This window comes from Cataglyphis hispanica, chromosome 1 (genome assembly GCF_021464435.1).
Source record: "Cataglyphis hispanica isolate Lineage 1 chromosome 1, ULB_Chis1_1.0, whole genome shotgun sequence".
NCBI classification, from domain to species: Eukaryota; Metazoa; Arthropoda; class Insecta; order Hymenoptera; family Formicidae; genus Cataglyphis; species Cataglyphis hispanica.
This window is the reverse complement of record NC_065954.1, coordinates 4,571,303-4,585,823: the sequence shown is the minus strand read 5'-3', so window position 1 is coordinate 4,585,823 and position 14,521 is coordinate 4,571,303. Positions and strand designations below refer to the sequence as shown.

Below are 14,521 nucleotides of genomic sequence, written 5' to 3'. Positions count from 1 at the left end.
TAATACATATATACACATAGTGTGAATTTGTACACACTTTAGGGTTAATGTTGTGGAGCTGAAAATATTGGAATTGGACTCACACAAAAAGTGATATTGAAGATTACACTAGATTAATTAGAATTAGTTTTGGTATAGATATTGCATAATAGTTTTCAGAATATACTTGCTCTATAAAAAATTGCTATTATCTTAAATTTTAAGAATATTTGAGAACAATAAAATTAATACATCTAAATTTTGCTTCACATCAAGTTGAAAGAGAAAAAGAGAGAAATATAGCATAATATAATAACTGACTAAACACAGATATTCATAATGTCATGTTACACACACACATATACACACACACCCACACACACATATGTGTATTAAGTAAGATTGAAAAAGAAATTATATGATTCTCTCGTTGTATATTTTCCAATGTTTACAGCTATGCATATTTTATATAAGAATTAGTCATTTTCTTATTTTTTAATATTTTAAATGACATTTTCTCGATTATTGTGCTTTGTTGATCACAGAGTATATTTTACGAGTTGTTGCAGTTTCTCACAATGCGTTTTTTTATACCTATAAAGAATCTCGTAAAGAGAATAAAAATATCAAATAAGATAAATATCAATACTTCACGCATTAGAGGCATGGAGAAAAATAATTGAAGGAATTTGTATATGATACGCTATTTAAATTCTCATATTTCTCTTGATCTTTTTCAAATGTATCTCTGTTAAATATCTATATATCTCCATGTTAAAATTTATTATAAAAATTTTTTTATATTTCTTACCATATGGCTCAGTAATTTTGTACATGCGTAAGAGCAAGATAAATTGTGATTCTTTTTTTTTGTAAACTTAAGAAAAAAAATGCACACTTACATTGTGACAACATTTCAATGTATTATAACGTTTTGTGATGCATAATATTTAACATTGTTAAATCCATAAATTTATAATTGCTTTTATAATCTAGTCATGTAGAACAAATTATGTTAAAATTTAAAATAATATTATTAAAAATTCCTTCTATATATTCTCGAATTTTTTATTTATTTCTCCTTTTACACTATATTTCTTGCGATAAATTATAATAAATTATTATTTATATTTTGTACTATTATGTATCTTTTAAGTTTAAACATATTAGGAGGAAACAGAATACATAAATATAAAAAGACAGCTTTTGGAATTAAAATGTTCGATTTGTACTACATATTTTGTTTATAATTATATTAGAAATTATATAAAAAAGAGAAAAGAATATTCTGATACTTTGCTAATTTTTAAAAGTTGTAATTTGGGAGATAGATCAGTAATTGACTTTTGGTTTCAGCTTATATATTAAAGCATTGATTTGTGAAAATGATTTTTGATAATTTTGCACAATGTTTTGATTGTATAAATTTTATTGCATAACTCCTTTATTCTAAGTTTTTTCCTTTATATTTCAAACCAGTTTTTTTTTCTAATTAGTACTGCGATGATTTATATCAATTCTTCTATTATCTCTGTAAAAAATGTTTTTGATATAGAAAACTTGCGGTGTGACAAACCCCAAGTGAAAAACTTGTATTGCTTTGATCAGTTTATATATACAATTATATGTAATTGTATCTTGTATAAATTAAAAACTATAAAACAATTATATTATATATTAAACGTATACATATAAATTAAAAATTAAAAATATGAATATATTATTATTTTATATCAATATAAATTTAAAATATATATTGACTATTATAAAACGATATAACGTATTAATGTACATTTGCATACATACACAGAAAATCAAATGTAATATGACAAATGCCGCGCGTATATTGCGCTTGAATGTTTAGTTTGTTTTTTAAGTTTGTCACGTGACTATGTTAGAGTAAGAAGAAGAAATAAATGAAAGACAAAGTACGCAACGAGATTTTTATTCAACGAGATTGAAAATTAGGAAGATCTTAGAATAGAAGAAATGCTCGCGATCCAGATAATTTTAGAATAGAGAGGATCGTTCGTAAAATTTACGTTCCTTCGAACAGTCATGGTGCATAGAATATCTAGATGTCAAAATATGTATGCTATAAAGGAAATTAATACAATTTACGCATAATGAAGACATACTTGCCTAGTATATATATATAGTTTGTGGTCACGTTGTGTATCTGAAATCTGAAATGGTGTAGTGTCATTGTGTGTGCCAGCGGTAGTGATGTGGAATTTTGCAATAGTGAAAATATGACGGAAATCAGATCGTTTACGAATCTTTTATTTTCTCTGGTCGTGATAATTCTCTGTATCATATCGCAATGCTTAGCCACCCTATCTGACAAACAATTATGTTACGATCCGGATTGTTCGGGTAATTGAAGCCATACTTTAGCCTTAAAGCCCATAACACATTTTTCTTAGTTGCCCAATATAAATATTGTAACTATTACTATTTTTATTTTATTATAACTATTGATATATCTATTTTTTCTCTTATTTAGAACCCATTTCGTTAGCCAAGACAATACTTGCTTATGCGGCAAATGATCGTGAGGTAATGTCATTTGGTATTAATGCAGATGTCAAGGTTTTTAGTAAAGGTGCTGGAAAAAGAACAGATTTATGGGGTGTTGAGGTATATTTTTCTTTATATTGAATCTTATTAAGCTAATAGAATATAAATAAAATACGTTAATGAAAAGTAAAATTTCTCATTTCAATATTCTTTTTAGATATATTTTTTATTAATAGTTTACCATTGCTATCACTTAGATTTTTATTTCTCAAAAGAATATATTTTTCTTATTTACTAATCTCTATTCCAGATAAATGGCAAACGTGGATTTGCACCCAAGGCATTCCTAAATGAATATAAAATCCTGCAACGTAAATTGCAGTATGAAGTGCCTGTTTATAAATATAATGGTGAAATTAATAAAGTTCAGCCCAAGAAACTTGAGTCAATAACAGAAGAAATACAAAAAAAACATTCTTTGTTAAAAAATAAACATCCTTTGTTAAAAAATAAATTAGCTCATAAAGATAATGACGCATCATCAAGATCAGTAAAATCCATAGATGAAAGTATTGTGCAGGAATCTCAAGTAATTAATGTAGATAGCATAACATCTCCTTACGAAGTAATAGATGGTACTACATTTTATTCTGACGGTGAGCCATCTATACAGCCCAACTTTGTGTCTGAAGTTGTGCATGCTACTGCATCACTAAATGAACAAGATTCAATTGATTCTAAAATAAATCCTGATCATAAAGAATCATCATTTGACAAGAATACGTTTATCAACAATAAGGAATCACAAGCAGATGCAAATGATGCTAGTAAAGTTGAAGGAATTAAATTACCTTTAGATATTCATGAACAAACCAACACTGAGATATTGTTAGAGAGTTCAAAAGCATTAATCAATTCAACTTTAGATGAAGTGAGCAAAGATGATACTCCAATACTTGATGAAAGCAGTAAATTTGAAGATGAGTCATCCAAAAAATTGGAACATAAAGAAAAATTGGATAATAATAAAGTTGAGACAGATAATAGTGCTGAAGAAAACATACAAGATAATAAGAAAGAAGAAATAATAGAAAATGTTGAAAGCGAAGGTATATTTGCTTCACTTACAAACACATTCAAAATTTTATCTAGTTCACAAGACATTGTAGCAACAGAGAGCACTACTATTCAAAATGATGATGATATACTTGTTCCTAAAACTGAGAATGATTTGCAGTTAAAACAGGTTTCAGAAGATGAAGTTAAAGATACTGTAGCTGAAAAACATGTTCCAACTATTCAGATAGAATCGGACTCAACTATAGATCTTATAAATAAAGAAAAAATAGAAATACAGCAAGAAATTATACATGAGAATATTGAGAGTGCAAAAGTTTTGGATGAGACAAAAATAGAAGAAGAAGCATCTGTTATTTCTTTGGAAAATGCTACACCTCTTAGTGACGTGCCTTTATCCAATAATTTTGTACATGAAGATGCTGTACCTAAACCTGCCAAAGAGTTGCCAACAATACCTTCAACTGTAGCGGATGATAGTTCTATTTCTGCAAAAACTGACAACCTTGTTGAAAATATTGAAATACAGGATACAAGTAAAGAAGAAAAAATTATAGAAAATGTTAAAGACATAGTTGAGTCTCTTGAAAAAGAATCAATAATCTCTGATTTGAAAGAAACTGTAGACACAAAAAGCGTTTCTACTCAAAACAGCAGTGATATTGAACAGAAATTACCAGAAAATGATAATATGCATGCAGAAAATATAAAAGAAGATATTAGTCACAAAGAAACATTTGTCCAAGTTACAACTAATAATAACATTTCCGAAACTATTAACTTATCACCTGTTATGAAAACAGCTATTGAAGAAAATATCACAAAAGAATCATTCCTCAAGAACATTGTTGGAGAAAATATAGTTGGAGAAATTATAGACGAGGCATTAAATCATAGTGCTACAGATATTTCATTTACTGAGAAATTTATTGTACATAGCAATATAAATAAAAATGGTAACTCAGTTAATAATGCTAACTCAGACAATGTTCTTATAGAATCTAACGAATTTTCTAATGATGCATCATCTGGCATTGTTAGTCCAGAGACATCTTTAGATTCTCCTCAAAAAGAAATCTTAAATCAAGTAATTTTCAATGAAGTTTTGCAGAATCAAGATTTATTAAATATTGAAGAAGATTTAGAACATAAAAAAGATCAAATAGACAGTTCAGTAAAAGAAGAAGAAACCTTGCCTGAATATGGTAATTACATAAACAGTGAAGACAAGGTTTTGTACAAAGATGAATATATCAAAGAGGATTTGAAAAAATCAGAATCAAAACTTATTATACCAGATGAAATTCAAGGTATTCAAATTTTATTTTACTAATATCTAGTAATATCTAATAGTTTCAAAGTATAATCATATAATTTTTGCTCAGATGAAGTTTGTTCACTTGATGATGAATGCATAATTGAGACAACACCTGAGTTTCTGGAGCAAGTAAGTCTTAAAGAAAATATTTTTTAATAATTATTTATATATATATTTTATCATATAAAATGATTTTCTTTGCAATAGAAAGAAGAATCAGAAAGTGAAGAAGATAATTTAATTGATCTAATGAAATTGGATCATAATTATTGGAAAACACTGATTTGTCTATGTATAACAGCCATTGCTGTACTCATATTTACTCTTGGATATTATTATATTGAGGTAATAATACATACTGCGTGTGTATTTATAGTGCTCGAAAACAATAGTAACTCGAATTTATATATAATTTAAAAAATGTCTTCCAAATTTAAAAGAAATTGTATTTAAAGTCTTATTAATTATGAATAATTTATGTTTTGAATTAATATTCACTTTTATATCAAATCATGTAAAGTATTTAACATTATTAATTATGTTATATTTCTCTTTAGAATATAAAAAGAGATGGGCAACTTATAGCGAGAATTAATACACTTGAGAAAGAGCAGTCAGATTTAACTTTCTATATAGAATCTATCCAACAAAAGGTAAGCAGTATACATGTAAAAATTATAATTTTTTATTTACTTATACTTTTTGCTATATTTTCTTTTTTCATTATACAAATGCGAATTTATGTGTTACATTCCACTAAAATATAAATATTTTAGTTACTTTCCACACAGTGTGACTCATTTCATTCTGAAGATATGGCTACATCTCTAAAAGCTGATTTAGAAGCGTTACAGGTATATGTCCAAGTATCTTACATTTTTATTATATATCTGTATGAATTGAGAATTACACATTTTATCTATGTTTCCCTGTTACAGCATGAAAAGACAAGATTGGAGGAACAGATAACTGTATTGGAGAAAGATTTAGAAAATGCAACAGAGGCTGGATTAGAGCTTGAACGCATGTTAAGAGAAGTTTTATCATCGAATAATGAAATTAATCCGTTAGCTCAATCAGTGGAAGATCTACAAGCAAGATTAGATGCCCAGCAAACTGCAAACGAATCCTTAACAAATGCATTAAATCTTAAAGCTCAAGAAGTGAGAATAATCTTACTTTACTAATATCTTTCTGTGATATTTTTATTAGATTAATTTTTATTTGATTTGATTTTTTATGTAAAACGACATTAATTTTTTGTTTTATTGTTTTCTCAGTGTGAGTTCGATAAAATTAAAATTTGTAAATATATGTTTTAATGCATATAGAATAATGAATATAGAGTATAGAAATTTAAAGATGGTATTTATATTAGTACATTTGTTTTATTTATTTTTTATAAATATTTTATCTATTTACTTATTATTTTATCAATTTAAAAAAAATGATTTTTACATACCAAATATATAATACTTAAGATTTATATTTTATTACAGATTGAGACTTTATCAGTAGATCTTGCTTCTGTTAAGAAGAGAAGTGAAGAACTTGAAGCAGAACTTTCGCGAACTCAAGACGAGCTAACAACTCTGAGAAATCTTAAGAATAATATAGAAGAAACACTAACGGACAAAGTACATAATTTAGAAGAGAAATTAGATGAAGTAAGTTTCTAATTGCATATCTCAATAGTAGTTAATATTATTATATAGATGTATATGAATTATGCTTAATATAATTAATAATAAATGTTATATATATATATATATATATATATATATATATATATATATATATACACAAATACAATAATTCAACTATCAAGAAATATATACACACTATTTGTGACTTCTTTTTAGTTATTTATCGAAAAAACATCATTATATAAAGAATTGAAAGGCAAAGAAGTAGAAGTTAAAGAATTGATGGAAGTTGTTAATCAGATCAAATCGAATAATTTGGACTTAGAAAAGTTATATGATGTATCTCGCATTAAAATTGATGCACTGCAACTACGTGAAGAGAGAGATGAATTAAAGATGCGATTAAGTGATATTGAAGGCGCTCATCAATTATTAGAAGGTTAATCTAAATATAAGAAATCTTGAATTAGCTTACCGCGACATTTTTTAAATTAAATTTAATAATAATACAAAAATAACAATATTTTTATGTTACAGAACATATGAAAGTTGTTAAGGAAGAGATAATTGCGCTAAGTGATCAGTGTAAAATAGCTGAAAAAGAGAAGAAAGATGCAGAGACGCGACTTGAGGTATTGTCAAAGTTTTTCAAAGAGAAAGAAGCTGAACGCCAGAAGTAAGCAATGATAATCTAAATAAAAATATGTGTGTGGTCTTACACTTAGATAAATTATTAATGTTGTCATTATTTTAGGGAAGAAGCTATGTGGCTACAGAAACAAGGAGAAGTGGTATCAACGGTTGAAAGGATACATACAATGCAAAATGAAATTCAAAATTATAAGTAAGCATACAATATTGGACAAATTTAATAATTCATTTAATAGTAATATGAAGAAAAAATTTAAAAATTTGTGGAAATTTATATTATTTACACTATTATTTAGAACAAGTTAAAATATTCTCTTAAATATACCTGTGATTACAAGAATTCTTGTTTAGTTTCAAACTGCAATTAATTCATCACAGAAAATTTTACTTTAGACAACAAGTAGAAATCTTAAAACGAGAAATCGTGGAACAGGAAAGAGAATATAAAAATCAAATATCTGCTCTGGAAATGAAAGCACATGAACAATGGGTAATATATCTGTGTCTATTTTACACACACACACACACAATAAATAAATAAATAAATAAATAAATATATATATATAAACTATACAACAATATATATATATATATATATATATATATATATATATATATACACATACTATATTTTATAAGGTTGCTGCCCGCCAAAATGAGCGTCGTTTGGAAGAATCGAAAGCCGAGGCCAGTCAATTACGTAATCGTCTTACTCTTGTAGAAAAAAATTTGAACTTAAATGATACTGATCCTGAAGTAAAATTACATCGTAAGTATTTTTATTACAAGATATTTATTATATGTATACATATTTAGCAAACAAACTTAAAAGTCAATAATTTTTAGCTTGGAAAAAGATTATATATCTATTATAAAGTTCATGTTTAACTATTATTATAGTAATATATTTTTTTATATTTTTTTTATATGTTATATATACAATACACTTTTCATAAGCAAATAATAATTTATTATAAAAATCTTGTAGAAATTATAATTGTGTAGAATATATAATATTGTAATCTGTAGAATAGAAAGATTATCTAGTTTCTTGGCAAGTAGTAATTTAAATCAATGTAATAATATCATAGATATATAATTAGCGCATCAGAAATGTGTACAGGTTCATCTACAGATGGTGGATTGCGCAAGTTATTATACATCGAAACTGCAAGTTCGTATGTTTCTGGTCAGATATTTTACTTTCGTAAACTGATTTTCAAACAGGCTTGGAAACAAATGGGGAAACCGTGACTTCGCCGCCATTATTCATAGGAGCAGAATCGTCCAGCTCTCCAGTAATGTTTAGTGGTTCCTCGGGTGTTCCTCCACCTCCACCGCCCTCCTATCTACACTGTTTTCCGCCGTATCTGCCACCCTTACCACCCACTACCTCCGGTCTACCTCCGTATGATATTAGTCAGCGTCCTCCACCTCTCGGCGGCAGATTATCGTCACCTCCGCCGATGCCGCCGCCGCCGCCCTTACATCCTCAGCTCACTTCCGGCGGCAGGTATGAGAACGCCGGTTCCCCACCGCCACCGATGTCTCCACCGCATTTACTTCCATCGTTTAATCATCACAGATCGCCACCACCTCTTCCATTCGGTAGCGATCGCATCCCGCCTCTTCCTCCACCCGGTTTTCCTCCACCTCTTGGAACGACGCATCCTTGGGGGGAAGAATCACTGCCGCCCCCACGCAATTCTGGTTTTCATCCTCATCAACGAGAGCAACGTGCGCGCAATCACAAAGGTTTGTGAAAACAGTATGTGACACAGAGCGACGATTTGAGCGACATTCATTGGGATATCATAGTAGTTTTTAGTCAGATTCATCTCCTTCCTGTCCTTTCGGAAAGCATTTTGGTTGTTATTATCTGTTCCTTTTTTTTATTTTTATGCATGCAAGGACGCAAACGTTTCTCTAAAGTGAGACAGTTTTGGAGTACTATGGAAGGAAATAATCCCAAATAGATGCTGTGTCAGGTTAAAGAGCTTAATCAATTTTAATTTATGTTAACGACACACATGATATGTGCATCTTCAATTTTCTAATATATTTTGTGATATTTCTTTATTGCATTACTAGCTTCACAGAATTTTTTTTTTTTTTTTGTATATATAATTTTTTATTTTAGCGACATCCATTTTTATCTCCTTGCATTTTTTAAAATTGTATAAATATATTTTTTACTTGTATACATTAAAATATAAAAATATAAGTTGTAATCGAAAAAAAAATTTTTTTTACTTTTTTTAAATTTCAGGTTCCTTGCATTCTTCGGGAGAATCATTGGATAAAGCACATCATGGAAAAGTCTAAGTTTTGTATCTTGTTATTCTCAATATACTTGTACAAAGGCCAAATCTAATCACTGTATCAGTGACAGTCTTATTGTATAACAATTTCAAATAAATATGTAACAATAATATAATTTTCCGTTAACATTAACATATGGCAAACATGTCAATATCATAAAGATATTGTTATGTTTGTCATTATTATATAATAAATTGTTCGATATTGTTTTGCTAAGAGAACTTTTTTTTATCATTACTTATTTGGAAAATTAATATTATGATTTTTTCTTTATGATTCTGAAAACACATGTATAGTGAATTATTTGTAAAAATTGTTGAAAATACTTATGTATTTTGATTGCATTATAAAAGTAACAAAAGTGAAAATATTAAAAAGTATAAGTAAATTATATCTATATTTCTAGTAATGACATGCATATTCTAGGTGTTCAATTTAGTAAATAAAATATTATGATAAAGTTTCTTGTATAATTTATGTAGAATAAAAGATACAATTGTTATATATGGTTTTAAAGATTGAAATGAATTGTAATTTATTATGGCTGTGTGTTATCAGAATTATTGAAAATTTAATATTTTAGCTAGAACACAAAAAAATTATATATATATATATATATATATATGAAAATTTTATCTTTTTAATTTTAGATCAAAATACCCCAATTAAAATTAAAAAAATATATTACTTTACACATACATATATAAATAGTATAAGTATATATAAAATAATCAAATTTTTTGTTTTAAATGTATATATTCTTTGTAAAACGTTACTCGTCCAATTTATTTGATAACTGTTTGCCTTTTCTATATACATAAGATGAAAATTATATATTTATTATCTATAGAAATATTTTCTTTTTACATTTTATGTTTAATAAGATGCATTGTACAAGTAACGTAATATTTAAATACTTACAATGGTAAGTGTTTAAATGTACAATATTCACAATTATAGGGAAAAGGTGGAGGAATGCACAGAATATCTTTTTCATTTAACCTATGTTATGTATGAAGATCTTAGCTTTGTAAAAATCATTTTGCAACTATTTCTTTTATATCACAAATAGTAGATATGAATGATAAAATGTAACAATATAAATATATATAATAAATTGATAGTGCCGAGTGTTACGCCAAAAACACTACAAAAAATATAAAGAAAAATATCAGGACCGCAAATATCTTTATCATTAACCATCTATTGCTTGTTACAGACTGAAAGTATTTTAATATTTCAGTATGTGCAGCTTCCACGTTTAGCTCGGTATCCTCTATATTACTGTCTATTCTGTAAATACATTATTTTTTTGCAATTAGGAATTTATATTTATAAAATTTTGATGATAAAATGTTTTCAGACAACTCTTTATATTTGTCATGGAACACAGAGTTACATTTTTTTTTACCTTTCAACCATTTCTTCTTGTTCCTTAACCATATGTGCCAATTGTTGAAAAATGCCACCTAGTTCAACTATAGTAGATTCTATGTTTTGCATAGTCTCAGCTCTTGATTGGACATATGCATCCTGCAGAAAGCAAATATATGTAATTATTCTATTTCATATGATACTAATTTTCTTTACACATGTGCTAGATCACTTACAGTATCGTCTTGCATAGCTTGTTGCATTAACTGATGATTCATCATTGGTTCTAGGTCTATCGCAACTGAATTACTAGAAACCTCTTCCTGTAGTAATAAAGAACCTTGTCTTCCCGAAACAACACTAGGGGGGAGCATAGTAGATACAGATCCTTGACTAAATTGTTGTCTTCTATGTTGCTCCTCTCTCATATTCTGTATGTATATTTCCATATAGTTTATATATTATTATCATTTAAATGTACTCACTTTTCTAATTTTCATAATATATAAATATTTAGTTGTACAACAATATAAACATTCAAAGAAATTTAAACAAAATAATTATCTAATTATATAATTATATAATACCATGTATCTCGTGTATTTTTATAAAAATACAAAGAGAATTAATAATGTATAAAATATTTTTTGACTAAAATAATCTTTGATATAAAATAATTTTTGATATATATCTATAAAAGAGATTATATCATTTTACTTTAGCTTACCTCGGATCGAACTTCCAAAACATTTTTAAAGTTATTTGACATGTCCGCCAATTTAGATTGCAGTGCCATCACAATTGAGGAAGAATGTGAAGCAATATGATGACTCTGAGAGGAACCAAAGCTTTCTCTTTGGGACTTTCCAAGCTCTTGCAATTTTCCAATTTGAAGATTCAAGCTTTTTAGGTCTGTCTTAATTATATTTGTAAGCTCTTCAATTTCCACCTGTCTGTCATTAAATATGGATTTCTTCTTGGCCACTGTAACATAACAATTATTGTAAAATAGTTCTAGTATTTTTGCTTAATATAAACATCTGTTTTTTAATCTTGTATATATTAATTCAGATATCTTATGTGATAAAATTTAAGGGCAATTATCAAAGATAATCTCAATTGTAATTGAAATTTCTAAACATTTTTATTTACTTTTCCAAAACAATATGATCTGGCCTACAGTAGATTTCAGAGTAAATAAGAATAGATTTTGCAATAAAAATATGATTCTTCTACTTGTAATATTTTTCCTTTGATATATTGCGACTGACTAAAGTTGCAGTAAGTGGTATACCAGATTCCTGTACATTTGATTCTTACATAGAGCAAGCTTCTCCAGTTTGGTATATGTACTAGCAATATTTTTGCCAATGTTCTTTGCTATCATCATGAAGTTTGAGTAGCTCTGTATCTGGCGCGCGCGACGCGGATTCTGCAGATTAGCAACGGTCCGCGCGACGGTTCTGCTCTGCATGGAGCGGATCGCATTGGCGAATTCGTTGGTCCTGTCACGAGACGTCATCGTCGTCGTCGTCGTAGAGTGCTCGGTTGAATCGACAGTCTCCTCGCTCAACAATTCATCATTCGCTTCATCTCCATCGTAATGATATCGCGAATTGCTCGAGCTCGCAATTGCGAAGTCGCGATCTATCACGTTTCCTGCGATGTGACGTCTGCGTGCTAACATCGCAGCATCCTCTCAGCTTGCTTGATTCACGTGCGCGCGTGTCGCGAAGATCTTTACCACTAGGTCCAGTTATGTGTCAACAGATTGCAAACGGCGACGGACACGTCCGCATGACCACACATATGACAGTTCCGCGGCGCGATCACGTATTATACATATACGTGATATATACACTAGGCGTCAATAAATACTTTCACCGTAAAGTTAGCCACAATCGGGAGACCAATAATAACTAGATCCGTCTAGTTATAAAAATATGTCTAGATTTATCACATCAGGCTGTTCGCATATTATGATATCATGTTGCATAGACAATGCTCCATCTATATATTTTTATGTCTATGCTTCCATTCGCAGTTCGCGCGTGGCGAAAAAAAAATAAATTTAAATTTCAAGGTTTTGTAGTTTTGAAGAGAGAAAAATATTTCTGTTAAGTTTTATTAAATACGATGCTTAATTACGACCAACAAGAATACCGGACTTTCGGTGAGTTCAGATTTATATCTTTATAATTATAGATTTAACGCGCTATTCCAATGCAAATCCATACTTATTTGTTATAAGATATTAATTTAAAAAATTCAGATTGTAATTTTTCTTGTATGCATTTTCTCTGTTTTCAACAATCTTGACAAATTGTCATGTAATGTAAAAATAGTTTCAACAAATTTTATAATTGTAGTCCTATACACAATAGAAAAAATAGGAATACAAATAAATATTAAATGTTAGAAAGAACAATTTGGAATTATATTTTACTTCAAAGAATCAAAATGAATTAACGCATAATAAATTAATAAAATAGAAATAATTAATCCATTCCGCGTTCCCTTGTTTGAAGTAAAATAATTTCAAATTGCACTTCTTAATATTTAATATTTATTTTTATTCTTAATATTTTCTCTATTGTGCGTAGAATCTAATTGAATTTTTATTGATTATTAAATATTAATAATATAAAATAATGTTATATAATTATATAATGCTATATAATATATAATATTATATTACATTATATCAATAATAATTAATAATAGCTGTATTAGCAATTAGTAGTTATGAGTGATCGCGGCACTTTTAATATGATCGGTAATTCGTAAAGCGTGCGACTTTTATTGAATATGATGGAATTGAATGATTATTTTTGCTACAGCAGAGCTAGAGACTGCATCATTATTGATAATATCTTGTGTCAATCAATATAAAAAAAAATAAAACTTTTAGTATCACCATTTTAGAAATGAATATCAAAAAGGATAATACATATATGTATTAAGCATTTTACAGAGACCATAATAACTGATACTGATATTGTTTTTCATATATGTTATCTACTAGAAATTTAAAAAAATTTTTTTATTGCGTGTTTAGATTTTTAATATTTATTCTTTTTTTTGGAAAATTTCAGATAATATTTAAAATTTAATATTTTATTTATATATCATCTATTTTTTGTTTAATAAAATGCACTCGTATTTTTTAACTTTAATTTGGATTTTTATACTATCACTTGATTTTAGATTAGAACTTGAATAATAGATACAACTCTATATACTTAATCTTGAAAAAATACATTTTAAATTATTGAATCAAATATCAACAGTTTATTAGCCAAATATTTTTTTTTTAATTTTCTAATTTTTTCAATGAATTTATTGAAGATGATGTATTATACGAAGATGATGTATTATACCTATATTAAAAGTATATCTGCATAATCGGTATTTATCTGTATACAGAATAACGAATAGTTTCGAGCTATATTTTAAATGTCAGATATTTCAAAATCTTTAGGTTACACATACATCATGGTTCAGGATATTTAAGTTATAAACTTACATGAATAAATATACACAAAGTGCATATTTTATTTGTATATATATATATATATATATATATATATATACATTGTCATCGTATTTTATTGTATCAACCTTTCTCTCTCTA

General features: G+C 27.6%; 2 protein-coding genes across 2 annotated transcripts; one reads left to right on the top strand and one right to left on the bottom strand.

Annotated features, from left to right (window-relative positions):
- The first annotated feature begins 2,205 nt into the window (after positions 1-2,205).
- On the top strand, positions 2,206-9,628 carry LOC126859340 (transport and Golgi organization protein 1). Its single transcript, XM_050610492.1, is given in 17 exon segments — positions 2,206-2,214; positions 2,217-2,355; positions 2,486-2,619; positions 2,810-4,886; positions 4,962-5,023; positions 5,102-5,239; positions 5,452-5,547; positions 5,671-5,748; positions 5,833-6,057; positions 6,394-6,561; positions 6,757-6,979; positions 7,078-7,216; positions 7,295-7,384; positions 7,585-7,681; positions 7,831-7,960; positions 8,419-8,946; positions 9,461-9,628. Coding segments are annotated over 17 exon segments (4,389 nt in total). The 3' UTR covers positions 9,517-9,628.
- Positions 9,629-10,356: 728 nt separating this feature from the next.
- LOC126859450 (syntaxin-5) lies at positions 10,357-12,738 on the bottom strand. The gene is made up of 5 exons (XM_050610753.1): positions 12,208-12,738; positions 11,615-11,871; positions 11,124-11,318; positions 10,925-11,046; positions 10,357-10,806 (listed from the first exon to the last, which is right to left on the bottom strand). Exons 1-5 carry the CDS (start codon positions 12,572-12,574, stop codon positions 10,647-10,649), a joined length of 1,101 nt encoding a protein of 366 aa, XP_050466710.1. The 5' UTR covers positions 12,575-12,738; the 3' UTR covers positions 10,357-10,646.
- Positions 12,739-14,521: the final 1,783 nt, after the last annotated feature.

Coding starts and splice junctions, on each gene's coding strand:
- LOC126859450 (XM_050610753.1), bottom strand. CDS start 12,574: ATGTTAGCACGCAGACGTCACATCGCAGGAAACGTGATAGATCGCGAC. Junction 11,319..11,614: donor TTTTGGAAGTTCGATCCGAG/GTAAGCTAAAGT, acceptor ATATACATACAG/AATATGAGAGAGGAGCAACA. Junction 11,047..11,123: donor AAGCTATGCAAGACGATACT/GTAAGTGATCTA, acceptor TGCTTTCTGCAG/GATGCATATGTCCAATCAAG.